The sequence below is a fragment of the Mus pahari genome, chromosome 13, assembly GCF_900095145.1.
Source record: "Mus pahari chromosome 13, PAHARI_EIJ_v1.1, whole genome shotgun sequence".
In the NCBI taxonomy this organism is placed as follows: Eukaryota; Metazoa; Chordata; class Mammalia; order Rodentia; family Muridae; genus Mus; species Mus pahari.
The window spans coordinates 30,622,985-30,639,806 of record NC_034602.1 but is presented as its reverse complement, the minus strand read 5'-3'; the positions used below and the strand labels follow the sequence as shown (position 1 = coordinate 30,639,806).

The following is a 16,822-nucleotide window of genomic DNA, read 5'->3' as shown; positions in this document are numbered from 1 at the left end:
CCATGCAAAGGCCACTGTCAGCCCAGTTCTGCAGTAATCGCCAAGATGCAATTCCTAAGAGTCCTTGAGTTTCACTTGTATGAAGTCACTCAGCACAGCAACAACCTCTGTAAGGTTGGGGATATTATGAGCCACAAGCCCAGAGCTGGTGGGAAAGATCTTCCCAGCTGGCCAGCAAGCAACAGGTGTGGTAAGCTGGCACTGGCATCCACAGCTTCCTCTAGGAGGTAGAGGGGTCCACAGATAAAGGAAGGGTGGGTGTTAGCAGTAAGCCTGCCCTTGGAAACACACAGTGGCGTCTTCCTCAGCTCCTGGCACCCCGGGCCAGAAATCTCACATTTTTTAAGTGGGAAAACAGAGACTCTGACTTCTTTGGTGCCTTGTATTATTTGAGAAAGACCACAGCTCACTTCTGCAGGGTCAGTAGGATGGTCCCCAGCCTTCCCTGGGCCCCAAGGCCAACTGTCCGGCCTATAAGAAGGACATGTCCAGATGACTTCTGAATGTCTACCATGGGCTCCAAGCAGCTATTTGTTAATGAGCTGCCCAGAGAATGCTGGAGAAGAGCTACATGAGGGACACCCCACCTAGGACCCAACTTCCATATCGTTTGTTTGTTTGTTTGTTTGTTTGTTTTTTGAGACAAGGTTTCTCTGTGTAACTCTGGCTGTCCTGGAACTCACTATGTAGACCAGGCTGGCCTTGAACTCAGAAATCCGCCTGCCTCTGCCTCCCAAGTGATGGGATTAAAGGTGTATGCCACCACTGCCCGGCCCATGTCTTTTAAGGAATGAACAAAGGTAGAGGAAGGCGAATGGTCGCTCTGCACTTAGTGCCGGGAGTGACTCCATGAAAGCTGGCTCTGGCCTGCGCAGATGAAGGGAAGCTTTCAGCAGAGCCTACCTGGCTGTCGGACATCTGGTACAGGTCCTTGTACGCCATGTAGACTTGGAAGGAGTTGACACCTATTGCAAGATAAGATGGAGAAAAGCATATCTGAGTAGAGATGAAGGTCTTTGCAGTAAATCAAATGGCATGGTACTCGGCAGCAACTACCAGAAGAGACGATGCCATAGGATCCAGAGTGTGGCACCAAACCCAGCATACGGGTGGCAGTCAGTCCCTGGAGCTTTCTGGGAAAGAGCAAACTTAAGCTTGATCTGAGGGTAAAGGGAGGAGAGAGCAGGTCGAGAAGGAGAAGATCAGAACTGTGCAAAAGAGAGAGGGGATGCATGGTGGGGCTATCTTCCTTTCTACAAAGTGTCTTCCTCCAGCTGATGCAAAGGGAGCATGAGCTGCCTGGCCCCACCTTTTTATTGTGATACAGATACACAAGGTAAAGCTCAACGTGACAGTCAGTACAAACCACACTCTAGTGTGTGACACAGAGGATGTGTAATCAACTTCTGTGTCTAGTGCCCGACTCGTCCCCATAGGGGGCACCATGAAGCTCATCCTATGATAGAGAGACAGCCCTGGAAGCAGAGGGCACATGAGTACGGGAAAGGCTGGGGAATCCTACCAGGACTCTAGGTAGAGGCTAGGCAGGGACTTAAAAGGGAAGGAAGGGCAAGACTTGGTCATGAGGAGCAGTTTGCGGGAGCATGGGACAGACTGGAGAGGGCTTGTCTCTCATTCTTCAAGTTGCCTGAGGACAGAGGCCATGCATCTTGGGTCATGTTGCCTTGCTCCTCTGGGACCTGTGATGTGTGACTCAGGGTTGTAGGTAGAGTGTGAAAACATTTGGAGAAGATTAAGAGAACCTGAGAGAAAGTATTAAAGAGAATGAGACGTCTACCCAGCAACAGAAATGGCAAGCGAGGTGTCCAATGTTAGAAAACAAGCATTACAAAAATTCCTTCTCTTAAAATATTGGGAAAAATTAGAAATGAAAATTGTTTTCCAAGATTAGTATAAAAATACCATGGGTTAAACAAGTAAACTCAAGTAAAATTATCGCAGTTAGTACATGCATGAGGCCAGCACAAATATGACATTAAGAGACTGTATTCATGGCAGAGATGGGCCTTTCTGAAAATATAAAACCTTGATATAGTCATAGACACCGAAGCAATATCATTGTCACCAGGGTTCAGGGAGGACAGCGAGATCACGATGGCAGGTTCTCCTGTGACGACTGTGTATGTAGTAAAAGTCAAAGCAGCCATCATGCAGGGACCATGGCTTCCTGACAGCAGACCACACACTGTGAATGCAGTAAGAGTCACAGTAGCCATCATGCAAGGACCATGCCTTCCTGACAGCAGACCACACACTGTGAATGCAGTAAGAGTCACAGTAGCCATCATGCAAGGACCATGCCTTTCTGACAGCAGAACATGCACAGACACTGGGAATCTGAACTGATGAGAGGAACGGGGACAATCGGGTAGTCACATGGGAAAAATCTGCACAAATCGTGAGTATAATTAGCAATTGAAAAACTGTGATGAAAGCTACAATGATACCCTAGCTTGAAATTAGCAAGGGCACCACAAACGCAGTGATACCCAATGGTACAACACTCGGGACCTAGGGACGCTGATGTGTCCCTGTTGCTGCACAGATGGGAGCATCTTTCAGGAAATCAATTGATCATAAGAGTCTCGGTCCTGGAAAAATGCTAAAGCCTTCACATTTTGAGATTTCATTTCGTGAGGTCTAAGAAATCATAAAAATCCCAAACTACAGCTTGTGTATGAAGATACTCACCAGAATGTAATTTATAATAACACAACCAGAAAACCTAAATGCCCACTTAAAACAAAACAGTTGAGCAAATTAGCCATTGCATTTCATAAATGGTGTCATTAAAAAGTTACTGATGAAGGGCAATGTCACTCATGAAACATTAAGTGAAGAGAAAGATTCCAAATTACAGCGACTGCACGTCCATATAAGGGAGAAATCTCTGACATGGGCAGGATGTGGAGCCGGTAACGCTTAACCAATGTCACACTGAGATCGGAAGCAGAGCCAGAGGGGGAAGCGTTTGTTTTCCTGAGTTTTATGTATTAGGAACAATGATATTTTTATAATGAGAAAACATAACCTGTATTGTAAACATTAAAAATGTACCCAGCACCCCTTGAAGCCTCTGCAGTACAGGAGGGATCTCGGGAAGGTCCCCTTTGGACTGACCACTGATGTCTCGACCTTGTTCCATCCTCCTGCCAGTCCTTGTTTTCCTCCTGTCTGGTCCATTTCTACTCAATACAATAAACAGCTGGACATGTCTGTAATGAGCAGGGTCACCTGGTGTGAGTTTGAACAGAGGGGAACCAAGTGGGATACCAAGACGTCTACCCACAAAAGTTATTCACAGAGCCAGCCAGACAAATCAGAGAGCAACGCAAAGGCTGTGCCCCCAAAAGGCCAGACTCAGTTTCAGGTATTTAGGAATAAAGCAATTCTGACAGGCTAAAGGGAAAGAGCTTTGCGGGGCTGGTTTGTGAGGAAGAGCATTTGACCAGGCAGAAAATGGACACTCCTGTGGGGGAAATAGCTTGAGCAGAGGCCAGCAGCAAGGCAGGTGACAAGGGATCACAGCCATAGTGACAAGTGACAAGTAGAACTAGACCTGCAAAGTCCTTCTGTGTCAGGCTATGGAGATAGGCCTTATTCTGTGGGTTAGGAATGCTTTTTCAAGGTTTCAAACAAAACAGACTCCCTGAAATGGGAGCACATCCTCCCATGTATTAACAGAAGTGTGTAGCTCTAAGCTGGGCACACAGAAGAGGGTGAAAGGATTTTATAGCCCATTCTGGGTTTTCACTGACCTTTGTCCTGCACCAGCACCTCCAGCTCCTCCCGAACGCCATCATACCAGCTTGTGATGTCCACGTGGAGGGAATAGTCACAGCAGGATTTGGTGTCTGCTGCCTCGTGCCATTTTTCAAAGGAAGTCAACAAGCTGGACCCAGGTTCAGGAACAACATGGTCAACTGGGACAGAGAGACATGGGGCATGATGCTCAGAACCCACGATGTTCCAACAGTGGCCACATCACCCCCGCCACTATCCCATCAGTATTACCATCATTGCCAAAATCATCAATCAACACTATCACCATCATTCCCATCAGTATCACCATACAACCACCACCACCACCATCACCACCGCCACCACCATCACCATGACCATAACCAATACCACAATCATAACCCATAACCATCATCATATTCCCACCATCATGTCCATGAATGTCACCACTTCAGTAGTTTAAATGAGATGTCTTCCATAAATCTCTAGCATTTGGATACTTGTTCCACGTTTGGTGGCTGTTTGGGGAATATTAAGAGGGGTGACTTGTGGGAGGAAGAACACTACTGGGAGTGGGATTTGAAGCTCCAAAAAAATTCTCCTGCCATTCCCAGTATGATCCCTGCCTGCTGCTCAGAATCGTGAAGTGAGCTCTCGCCTCTTCCTGCCACCATGCCTTCATCACGCCATCAAGAACTCTGACCCTCTGGAATTATAAATGCAATTAAGCAGTTTCTTTTATAAGGTGCCTTGGCTGTAGTATTTTGTCACAACAGTAAGTAACCAAGGCAGAAATTGGTACTGGGTCATGGGAGATTGCTGAGATATGAGGAGGAATGTGGAAGACTGAGCCTTTGGACTGGAAAAGCAGACGAATTCCATAAGCTGAGCATAATGGGTCATCCTAGCAAAGCTTCGGAGACAGCAGTGCTGAGAGCTATCTATATGGAGGCCCATCTCAAGAGAGGAATGAGCACTTAAGCAGCCACTGGGCTAGCAGCTATTCCTGTGATCTTTTGGCAAAGAATCTGCCTGTCATTTGGCCTTGAGCTAAGAATTTTCCTGAAGCTAAACCCAAAAGGAATAGATGAATTTCTTTGGTGGAGGAGATTTCAAGACACCCTAGTGTTGGCTCTGTCTTGTGGTTATTAGTAATCATTTTTGTTCGGCTTTACAATAGAGAAGAGTAAGAAGTGCAAAATGAAATACAAAATCCACAATATGTGGAGAAGAAAGCAACAGGAGAGTTGATGTTGGTCCTAAGGCTTATACTGGAGGAGATAAGGAAATCAGGGAAAAGCAAGATATAAGCTGGAATAACCGAGGGATTCCCTCAGGGTTAGACCCCCATCTAGCTGAGCTTTCAACTTGTGAAGGAAAAAAGCAACAACAAATGAACTTTGAACTTTGAAACTTTTGAGACTGTGAATGTGAAACTACAACAAGAACTTTGAAGTTTAACCAAATGTGTGCTTCACTATGATATGGCCACAAGCCTACGGGGACGAGAGAATGGACTGTGGTACTTTGAAGGAAATGTCCCCCATAAGACTTGGACATCTAGCTGGGCATAGTGGTGCACACCTTTAATCCCAGCACTCAGGAGGCAAAGGCAGGCGGATTTCTGAGTTCGAGACCAGCCTGGTCTACAAAGTGAGTTCCAGGACAGCCAGGGATATACAGAGAAACCCTGTCTCGAAAAACCAAAGACTTGGACATCTGAATACTTGGCCCCCAAGTACTAGAACTATTTGTGGAGGTTTAGGAGATATGGCCTTGTTGGAGATGTGTCACTGGGTACAGACTTTGAGGTTTCAAAAGACTCATCCTATTGCAACGTACCCTCTACCCCTTCCTTGCAGATCAAGATCTGGGCTCTCAGCTATTGCAGCTGCCATGACTTTGCTCTGCCATCGTTGACATAACACCCTGGAACTGAAAGCCCAACTGAAAGCCCAACTGTGGTGGTTTGAATGAAAATGGCCCCCAGAGACTCATAGGGAGTGTTACTATTAGAAGATGTGGCTTTGTTGAAGTAGGTGTGGGCTTGTTGAAGGAAATGTGTCATAGGGGATGGGCTTTGAGGTTTCAGAAGCTCAAGCCACAGCCGATGGCTCACTCTCTCTTCATGCTACCTATGGATCCAGATTTAGAACCGCTCAGTACCTCTTCAGTACCATGTCTACCTACATGATGCTAGGCTTCATGTCATACTGATAATACCTCTGAGCGATAAGCCAGCCCCAATGAAATACTTTCCTTTGTAAGAGTTGCAGTGGTCATCATGGTGTCCCTTCATAGCAAAATAGAAGACCTATTTAAGACACCAACTAAAGTCTTCTATAAGATGCCTTGGTCATGTTGTAAATAGGAAACTACCATCATCATCATCATCATCATCATCATCATCATCACCACCACAATATGCCCACATCAATATCACCACTACCATCACCATGACCAATATCACCTCCATCATATCTGTTTATATCACCACCGTTGCTAACACTATCTTCATCATCACTAACACTATCAAATTCAGGTCCATTGATATCTTCACTATCATCATCACCATCACCACCTTTGCCACTGTCATCTCCATCACTATCGATGCCAGGGTCCACCATTCGGAATGTTAACCATAATACCTAGCCTGCAGGTAGGGAAACTGAGGCTCCTGGCCCATCCTTGTAGTTTCCGAGGATCAGTTCCAAGCTCACTCTGGTCTAAAGTCCATGTCCATCCTCTCTCCTAGCCAGTGAGTGGGTTCAAGGGCTATTCATTAAAAAAGACATAAACTAAGCCGGGCATGGTGGCGCACGCCTTTAATCCCAGCACACGGGAGGCAGAGGCAGGCAGATTTCTGAGTTCGAGGCCAGCCTGGTCTACAAAGTGAGTTCCAGGACAGCCAGAGCTACACAGAGAAACCCTGTCTCGAAAAACCGAAAAAAAAAAAAAAGACATAAACTTGACTTGACTTGTCAGCCAAGCTAGGTGAGAGCTGGTTTTCACAGCTCAGATGGCTCTGCCGGCAATTGGTAGTCTCTTGTATATACTGCAGGAATAGGTAAGGCTTGACAGCCTGAAAGTAAGCTTTCTGGAAGCAGAGCTCGACAAATGAATATTGTAAGTCTTGCCTTTTAAAAGAAAACCTCATAGCAACAGGACCCAAGTAAAAGCAGGCACTCAAAGGAAGCAAAGCAGAGGGAGCAGGCATACTGTAATGAACTGGTATCAGTCATTCCCAAAGCTTTCTGCCCTCTCCAATGTCTCCCTGCCTCACTGGGGCAGACAGATCTTCAGGGAAGTTGTGCCTGGCCCTGTGACTTAGTGCAACCACTATGAGTAGGAATGAGAGCAAGGGAAGGGCTGCTGCTGCAAGAGGAGGTGGAAGGTCTCGCAGATCGTCTTGCTTAGTGGTATGGGCCATGAGTAGAATACATTTGCATGGGTTCCATAAAGGGAATGCCCCAGTGCCCTGATCCAGCTATAGCCTGGCGTGACCACTGCAGTGCTACCCTGCTGTCCACACATATGAGTGCAGAATAGTAAATGGGGCTTCAGATTCAGCGTAGATGTGACCTGAGTAGGTCCATCAAGTATTTATGTGTCTGAAGCTGGGTCCCCAGGATCCCCATGCTGGAGCTTTTGAGAGGTAGAGCCTAATGGAAGGTGACTGGGATGCTACATTTTTGTGCTGGTAGAAGGTACTGATGCTGGGATCACTCGGTGAGCTGATGCCTTTGATAAAGAGAGTGAGCCCTGCCTTGTGATCTCCTCCCATCACACTTGGCATTCATAGGATGGTGGCATTTGCCAGAACTATGTGACTCAGGAGTCCCTCAACAGAGGCTGAATTGAGGGGGACCACTGAATCTCGAACTTTCAGTTTTCCAAAACTATAAGCTCAAAAAAAAATACCATCTTTAATATAACATACTCAGCCTCTATGATTCACAAGTCATTTTAAGGCAAGCAAGCATAAGGAACAGTTTAGCAACCTGGGACTCCACTTGGCTTGGGCTATGCACAGCCTTAAATAATATTCACATCAATAAATAATAATTGACTTGGTAGCCTGAGATTCTCACCTACACATGCTATGCATACACACACACACACACACACACACACACACACCACTCTAAATAACACACCTAGCAACCTCTTAGCAGCCTAGGACTCCAGCTGCATTGAGTTGCATGCACACCCCTCTCAGAGCAATGGAAGGGATTTTTCCTTCCCTTAACAACCATTGGTTTTAGGTTCTAGTCAATCAATCATGGTCTCCTTATGCCCAAGTATGAGACCAGAAAGGCCTATTCAGTCTGAACTGGTTCAGGGTGCATGTACAGTAAAGCAAACTATGGTCTGAAAGGGAGCTTGTAGGCAGCATTCCCTCTTTACCACCTTCTGCCTATACATACTTGGAAGTGGATGTGATTAAAATCAGAGCTATTGTGGCAGGGGCTTTGTACAGTAGAAAAGTAAGTGTGTGATCTACACTGTGAGTAACAACAGAACCACCCTCACCATGGCCCCTAGCAACCAGAACTCCCTGAACCCCCATAAGAAGAAGCCCTGAATAATGGGGCCCTTGGGTGTCTTCCTCTTGCCTTCCCAGGGGATTCTGACCTGTTCCCTAACTCTGCTTTGAGTAACACCTCTTCATTACTTTTTGCAAACCTATGGAGCTTTTGTTTCAAGTCCTTGAATAAGAGGCCAAGAACCTGCAAACACCCAATCTGAACACAGCACAAGGGTAACAATTTCACTCGGATACACAGTAAAATAACTTAGAGAGTTAACCTCCACCATGTTTGAACTCTTTTGTTCTAGATGAAAGCACCCACAGCGATGATCTTCATGTATTGTGGTAGGGTGGAACAAGGAGTTACTTGGAACCCTGAGAACGGGGCCAGGTGCATCGAGCACCAGTGTGTACTGATGGGGAGGGCAGAGCTCATGGACCATGTCCCCAAGGCCAGGGAAAGTGCCACTCACTGATCATCGTGGTTCCCCCTGCCAGCGCTGCCTTAGTGCCCTGGAAGAAGTCGTCAGCTGAGGTCATGCCCTGGAAGGGCTTCTGCAGGTAAGTGTTGACATCAATGCCACCAGGAATGACCATTCGGCCATTCGCCTCGATGGTCTTCACTCCACCGGGAACAATCAGGTTCTCTCCTATTTGTCTAGAGGCAAATAACGAAGAAATTGTGAGTTGGTTTGTTTTGGTTGGTTTGGGTTGTTTGTTGTTTTTAACAAAACAATGGAAGGCAGTCAACTGTACAGTGTCAGCTCCTCAGAGTACATGTTCCCCACCCAAGCTGACTCAAGGCTTTGGGCTGAGAAGAAAGACTCAGGCGTAGGATTCTCAGAGCCTGCTTTCTAATATTTGAATGCAGTATAAATTCAGAAGTGCAGGAGGGCTAGCCATTTGGCTGGGCTATTTAGGAGACTCCAGGAGGGGAGATGGCAGAGCTAAGAAGAAACTGTCCTCTCTACAAAGTGGCCAGCGCTCAGGAACTTTACGTGTTTCTGACAGTTCCCTAAGGGTTACAGAGAAGAGTCCCTGAGCGCAGCAGCAGCAGCAGGATCACTATTTCCACAGGATTTCACCAACACTTAAGGACTGAAATGTGTCCCCCTAACATTCCTATGTTTATGGCTTCAACCCCCAGCAACTCAGAATATTTCTGTAATAAAGACAAGGTCTTCACAGAGATAAAACGGGTCTCTAGGGTGGGCCCTAATCCAACAGGACTAGGATTCATTTAAAAAGACATAAGGAGGAAGGCAACCAAATCTCCCTACACAACCGCGATGCCTATGAACTTTCTCAATGGTCACCATGCATTTAGCCCTAGGTCAATGATCAGAAGTGGCAGGCATACCTTGATGGTAATTAACAGCTCTCTTATTGGACTTAAGAACTCCTCGATAAGAGGAGAAAACCATGCCTGGGACTGGAGACTTAGCCAACAACCCAGAGCTAAGAAATCATGGATCTTGGAGAAAAATGTAAAGCCACTATTAAATCAGCACAATTCCTAAAAAACAATCTGCACATGTGTCCTTATACCCACAGATAAGCATCATCTTCAACCTTCACCTAAGAAGCTTCTCTCCACACAGATAGAGAATACTACAGAACCACAGCTAATCAAAATGCAGAGCTGCGGAGGCCAGCAACCAATCAAAATGCAGAGCTGTGGAGGCCAGCAACCAATCAAAATGCAGAGCTGCGGAGGCCAGCAACCAATCAAAATGCAGAGCTGCGGAGGCCAGCAACCAATCAAAATACAGAGCTGCGGAGGCCAGTGCCAATGGACATGTCTACAAAACACTCCTACACCCAAAGCTCAGGAAACATCACAGAAAAGGGACCGGAAAACCCGTAAGAGCCAGAGGATCAGGAAGTCTGTTCTGAGATTGTGGCAATGTCAGAAGAGCTACACTCATAAAGTCGCACTGACGCGACTATCCAAACCTGAGCTGAACAAGGGTGACACCGATGGGCATGCCAAAGGGGAAAGTTCACGCGCCTCAACCCTACACAAAGAACTACCAGCAACTAAGGGGTGCTGAGGGCAGGAGAGACAGTCTTCCCGGGGAAATGCACACCGACTCGTTACCCGATACCAAATGGTCAGCCCTGGAAACGTAGATTCAGGAAACACTGTATAGACTGAGCAGGTTATATTTGGGAATATATATGTATATATATACATACACACATGTACTAATAATTAATGAAGAAAGAGGCCATGGATTTGAAAGAGTAAGAGGGAGAGTTTGGAGGGAGGAAAGGAAAGAGAAGAAATGTAATTATGCTAATCTCAAAAATAATATAAAATAATATACATTTTAAAAAAAGATGTTAGGACAATGGAGCACATGGGGCGATAATCCTGAGAAGACGTAGGGCAAAGATATTATCTAGAAACAATAGAAGCCTTCTTAGAGGGACCTGCCTTATCTTGCTCTGGGACTTGAGCTTGAAGAGTTTGTGTGTGTGTGTGTGTGTGTGTGTGTGTGTGTGTGTGTGTGTTACAGCTCTGGGTTGTGGGACAGTGCTACACACACTGGGTACAGCTCCCTCCCCGTAGTGAAGCAATCACAGCACAGCTGTGAGTATCACACGAACTCCTGGGCCTGCCCAGCAAAGCTGCCCAAAAATGATAACCACCAGAGAGACTCCTAGCTTCCCAGAGGGCCAGGCTGCCATGACCAAACGTGCTACATTGGCCAGCAATCAGGAACCTGCTGAGACAGGAACGTAGAATCATCTCCCAGGAGGAAATCTCACAACAGGCTTGAGAAGGACAACCATAGCAACTAGTAACCTGGCCCCTGTCAAGGCACCAGGGCCAGCCTCGGGCAGACCAGAATGGGAGCTTAGCATCTTCCAATGTCCTCACTTGGATGGCATCACTAGATGCAGATGCCAGCAAATTCACTTGTAAACGAAACTTAGATACTCTCAACTCCTCTTGACTTTTCTACATCAACAATGGAGAGAGAAAAAAAATACTGCCTTGGTAATCCTAATGCCAGCCCCAATGAGCAACTATCCCAGGTAGAACACAGAAGCCTCAGGCTTCGGAGCTAAGAATGGCCAGATGAGCAGGCCCACAGAGCGTCTGTAACAACTGGGTTCTTCTAGGAAACCCTGGCATCACACAAGGGCTTCCCCACAGCTGGAAGCTGCGGCATGGAATGTGGGGAGGCGTGTCAAGGGGCCATCCACAGGATGACTGACTGTGACTGCTGTGATGAGAGCTGTCCGTCTCCCTTACACAGTTCCCACCTGAACTCAGCGTCTCTTCTCCAAGTTCATGGGATCCTGTGGAAACTGAAGGGCTCCGGGGAAGATATGTGGTCCATTAAGTACAGAAGCGGCCCTACTGAGTACTGGGCACCTTCTGCAGAGCTAAAATTCCTACTCACATCATATGGATCCTCTCACTTAGTGCCCACTATGCTTGTGAAATGGAAGGGCAGTGATCCAAATGAGTCCCCTCCAGAGGCAGCACAGCCCAGTGATTCTGCCATGGGCTGTAGACCCTTACACTGACCTACACTGCATGTCCACAGAGCCCCAGACTATGTGGCACAGCATCTTGCTAGGGTGCCCAGGAAGCACTCGTAGTGGGACCCATTCTTCCCTCCCTACTGGCCTCTCTAGTTTCTCAGGATGAGAAGTGGAGGCGAGAGACAGCCCACATTCCTGAGCCCCTTTCTTCACTGTGTGTTGCACAATGGTGTCTTCTATTGTACCCCAGAACCCCATCCCCCTCCTCCCACCCTCTTATTCCTCTTCCTCCTAAAGCACACATGGTTCCAGGCTGGTCCTACTGGCAGGGTCCCTTCCAGCCTGACACTCCTCCCATTTTTCCTGTACGGGATTCCAGGGTGGACCTATGGTGGCCTTCCCCTCTCTTCCTTTCCTCTTCCAGACCACAAGGGAAGAGTTGGGTAGGAAATCTATGCCATCTCATATCAATGGTCGAGAGCAGCAATGGAGCCATCACAGCAGTGGGGACAGAGATGATCATAAACCCTCAGATCATGGATTCCTCAGAATTCATGATGAAACCCAGCCACCACCCACCCCACACCCAGCATGGCTAATAAGGATGTAATAGTCTGTTCTGGCCAACCCACTTTATGAGTCCATCTTCTAGGTAGACATCGGCATAGAAGGACTGGTCATCGTTGATGATGCGTCCACCTCTGATGAGGAGCCGGTCACTCTGAAAAGCAAAATGATACATTAGATCAATGACAAGGACAAGACCTATATGTTCTTTTGATTGTTTTGGCCTTTAAGGATTTATTTATCTTTAGTGTATGTTTATGAGCATTGTAATGGCTTGAATAAGAACGGCCCCGATAGCTTCATATATCTAAATGCTGGGAACTCTTTCAGGAAGGATTAGGAGGTGTGGCCTTGTTGAAGGAGGTACTGGAGGTGGGCTTTCAAGGCTCAAAAGCCCATTTGTAGCCCAGTCTCTCTCTCTCTCTCTCTCTCTCTCTCTCTCTCTCTCTCTCTCTCTCTCTCTCTGCCTCCAACTTGCAGATCAGGATGTCACCTCTCAGTTAGTGCTCCAGAGCCTTGCCTTCGTGCCTGCCTGACAATCCCGGGGGTCATGGACTTACCCTCTGAAAGTGCAAGCAAGCTCCCAACTAAATAGTTGGTTTGAATTCCCACTGACTCGATGAATACCAGTTCCTTTATCCCAACATCCCACAGATCATACTCAGTCTTACTGACTTGCTCAGAAATGTCTTTGTACTTGTGGAGGAAGCAGGGACAGGAAGCCTCCACTGCACCTACACTGAGTTCTCTGAGCTCTTGCTCCCCTCCCTCGTGACTTCCACTCATTAGAGAAACTAGGTCATCCGTAAAATAAAAATTTCATAAGCCACTTTTTAAGTAGGATAATAATCGTGTTCAGAGAATTGTCAAGGATAATGAAAAGACTTAAAAGAATGTTCCCCTCACAGATGGCCCGAGGCCACACATTTTGATGTTTTCGTATTGCTCGATGTTTTCCACAGCTGTGCCTCTAGACCATCCATCCTGACCTCCCCCTGCCTGAGTCACATGTCGGCTGATTCATTATTTTAGCTCCTGGTCAGGGCCAGGCTCTGAAAAGCCAGAAGACATGGGGCATCTGAGTCTATTCTGCTAGGCTAACAGATGAGAGGACAATGTTTAAGAAGTCACGGGATTCGTGGGGGTCAGAAGGGCAAGAGTAGGTCTTCCAAGTTCATCTGGGGTTAGGTAGGGCAGGTTCAGACCCACAGATAAGTTGTGGAGAGCTGGACCACAGCAGGTCATGGGAATGGAGACATAGAAGGGAGAGACAGTGCTATGTACACACTGAAGACTGTGTAAAGCCCACAGACAGGGAAAGAGAGAGATTCTGCCTTTTTTCTTTCCATTTTGCCATGGGCATGTCCCAAGTTATGACATGTTCTTCATGATTCTGATTTTAAATGCCTACAGGATACTCTGCCTTGTGGATACAGAAGTGTCTGTTCATTTCACCAAGGGCAGTGTTCAGCATTAAGATTTTTTTCTTTGTATTTTTGAGGCTATCCAGTTTTGCTGTGTACTCATTTACTGTTTCTATGGCTTCTCAAACGGTGCCTTAAGTCCCCTTCCTTGAGGAGGGAGAGTCTGACGGAGAACCAGATAAATCCAGTCTCCTGAAACAGGGCCCTGACAAAATACGTGGGGGAGAGCAGGGAATCTAGGAGAACCTAGGAAGCTGGCAGTGGAAACAGAGAAAGGAGGCGGGCGTGAGATTCCAAATACAATTAATATGGATTCAATTAAACAAGAATCTACCAGAACCTTAAAATTCTTAGGACAAGCTGAAGATCCCAAGGACCATGATTGTAATGGTGTCTCCGTAAGCCCAGCCAAGGATCCCAACAAAGGAAGCTGCAGTTAGCCGGGTGTGGTGGTGCACACCTTTAATCCCAGCACTCAGGAGGCAGAGGCAGGCAAATTTCTGAGTTCGAGGACAGCCTGGACTACAGAGTAAGTTCCAGGACAGCCAGGGTTACACAGAGAAACCCTGTCTCGAGAAAAAAAAAAAAAAAAAAAGAAAGCTGTGGCTTGCCGAGCAGAAACAAATCATGGGGTCTTGAAGTTGGCGGCATCTGAGAGAGCGTCACATATTGATTGCACCTGCCAGAAGAACCTACACATCACACCTGCCTTCTGTTTCCACAGCACTTACGAGAGCATCTGTCACACGGGCTTTTATCCATGACTAGCTAATGCGTGGCTTGCCCCCGTTAGATTCTAAGGTGTTGTCATGATAATACACTGACCAAAAGTAACTCAGGGGTGGAAAGGGTTCACTTTAGCTTCTAGGTCAGAATCCACCACTGAGGGAAGTCAGACCAGGAACTCAAGGCAGAAGCCTAGAGGCAGGAACCATGGAGAAAAGCTATTTATTCACTTGCTCACTGACTTACGTTACGTTCGGCTAGGTTTCTACACATCCCACAATACCCACCTGGGTATGGTGCCACCAGCAATGGGCTGGGCCTTCCTACATCAATTATTAATCAAAACTGTCCCCATAGACCTGTCCATGGACCATCTGATATAGGCAGTTCCTCAACTAAGTGTATCAACTTGACTGTAAAAACTAACCAGTACAGATCCATATACTGAAGGAGGGAAAGAAGGAAGGAAGGAAGGAAGGAAGGAAGGAAGGAAGGAAGGAAGGAAGGAAGGAGAGAGATGGGTGGAGGAAGGAAGAGAAAGAGAAAGAGAGGGAGGGAGGGAGGGAGAAAGAGAGAGAGAGAGAGAGAGAGAGAGGAAGGAAGGAAGAAGGAAAGAAAGAAAGAAAGAAAGAAAGAAAGAAAGAAAGAAAGAAAGAGAAAGAAGGAAGGAAGGGAGGGAAAGAAGGAAGGAAAAGAAAGAAGGAAGGAGAAAAAGAGGTGGGAGAAGGAAGGGAAAGAAAGAAAGAAAGAAAGAAAGAAAGAAAGAAAGAAAGAAAGAAAGAAAGAAAGAAAGAGAAAGAGGGAGGAAGAAAGAAAGAAAGAAAGAAAGAAAGAAAGAAAGAAAGAAAGAAAGAAAGAAAGAGAAAGAGGGAGGGAGGAAGAAAGAAAGAAAGAAAGAAAGAAAGAAAGAAAGAAAGAAAGAAGAGAGGGAAAGAAGGAAGTGAGGAGAAAGGTGGGAGAAGGAAGGGAGAGAAAGAAAGAAAGAAAAAGAAAGAAAGAAAGAAAGAAAGAAAGAAAGAAAGAAAGAAAGAAAGAAAGAGAGAGAGAGAAGGAGAGAGAGATGGGGGAAGGAAGGAAGAGAGAGAAGGAAGGAAGGAAGGAAGGAAGAGAGAGAAGGAAGGAAGGAAGGAGAGAGAGAGGTAGGGGAAAGAAGGAAGAGAAAGAAAGGAAGGAAGAAAGAAAGAAAAGAAAGAAAGAATGACCGACAGACAGACAGACAGACAGACAGACAGATAGATAGATAGATAGATAGATAGATAGATAGATAGATAGATAGATAGAAAAGGGAGGAGAGAGATGGGGAAGGAAGGAAGAGAGAGAAGGAAGGAAGGAAGGAGGGGAGTGAAGGAAAGGGAAGGAAAAAAGGAAGGAAAATAGATATATTAAGGATAGATGGATGACATGGAACAATGAATTATTAGGTGGATGAATGGATGGACAGAACTGAGGAAGGTGGATGGATGTGTGGGTGGATGAGTGGGCAGGTGGATGGATGGATGGATGGATGGATGGATGGATGGATGGATGGATGGAAATACTGAAGGATGATGGGCAGATGGGTATCCTAGAGTACCTGAACTGGTCCTTGAAAGATGAGTATGTGAGAACAGAAAAGAGATGACATCATTTGTTCAAAGGGAAAAAAATATGGAGCAGCCCCCACTCCCCAGCTGGAATGTCTCTAAAGTTAGAAGTGCGAAATTAGTAGCTCTCCTCCAGTCCAACCTCCTGTCCTGTGTTCCTAATGAAGGAGGCAGAGAGGATGTTGCAACCCCATGAGACCTCAGAGGGCAGTGCAAAGCATCAGACAGAAGAGGACTGGGCCCTGAGTGTCTGGGGCAGCACAGACAAGTGGGGGGTGAGGTTTCTCCAGCACCAGCAGCAGGCAAGCATGAGTCATGCACAGCTACTGCGCAGCAGGGAGCACTGTCTGCTTTGTCACATTTAATAGTGGGTTTCTCAGGCACAGCCTGAAAGGAGGCATTTAAAGGCAGTGTGCCGGGTCATCCCCAGCCAGCTGTTTCCAGAGTCGCAAAGCAGAGCCTGTGCTCAAACACACCCCTCCATCTAACTCCAGATTCTGTACATGACAGGGAGGGACCACCAGGGGACAGACACCAAAAAATCTGTAGAGGAGAATGTATACTCAAGGCAAGAATTGAGGTGTCTGTCTGTCTTCTTTCCTAAAAATGGTTGCTACTCTGTTTTTTTAAGTCATCCCCTCTCTGTCTGTCTCTGTCTTTCTGTGTCTGCTGTCTGCCTCTGCCTCTCTCTCTCTCTCTCTCTCTCTCTCTCTCTCTCTCTCTCTCTC

The 16,822-nt window shown here is 46.6% G+C and overlaps 1 protein-coding gene across 2 annotated transcripts in view; it reads right to left on the bottom strand.

Moving 5' to 3' along the window:
• Crmp1 (collapsin response mediator protein 1) overlaps positions 1–16,822 on the bottom strand; it is a 50,757-nt gene that overhangs the window by 14,976 nt on the left and 18,959 nt on the right. For both annotated transcript variants that reach the window (XM_021210282.2, XM_021210283.2), the window contains exons 2-5: positions 12,427–12,515; positions 8,767–8,951; positions 3,780–3,944; positions 904–965 (exon numbers count right to left, since the gene is read on the bottom strand). In XM_021210282.2, coding sequence (XP_021065941.1) covers positions 904–965; positions 3,780–3,944; positions 8,767–8,951; positions 12,427–12,515 — 501 coding nt within the window. The remainder of the gene's footprint in view (positions 1–903; positions 966–3,779; positions 3,945–8,766; positions 8,952–12,426; positions 12,516–16,822) is intronic.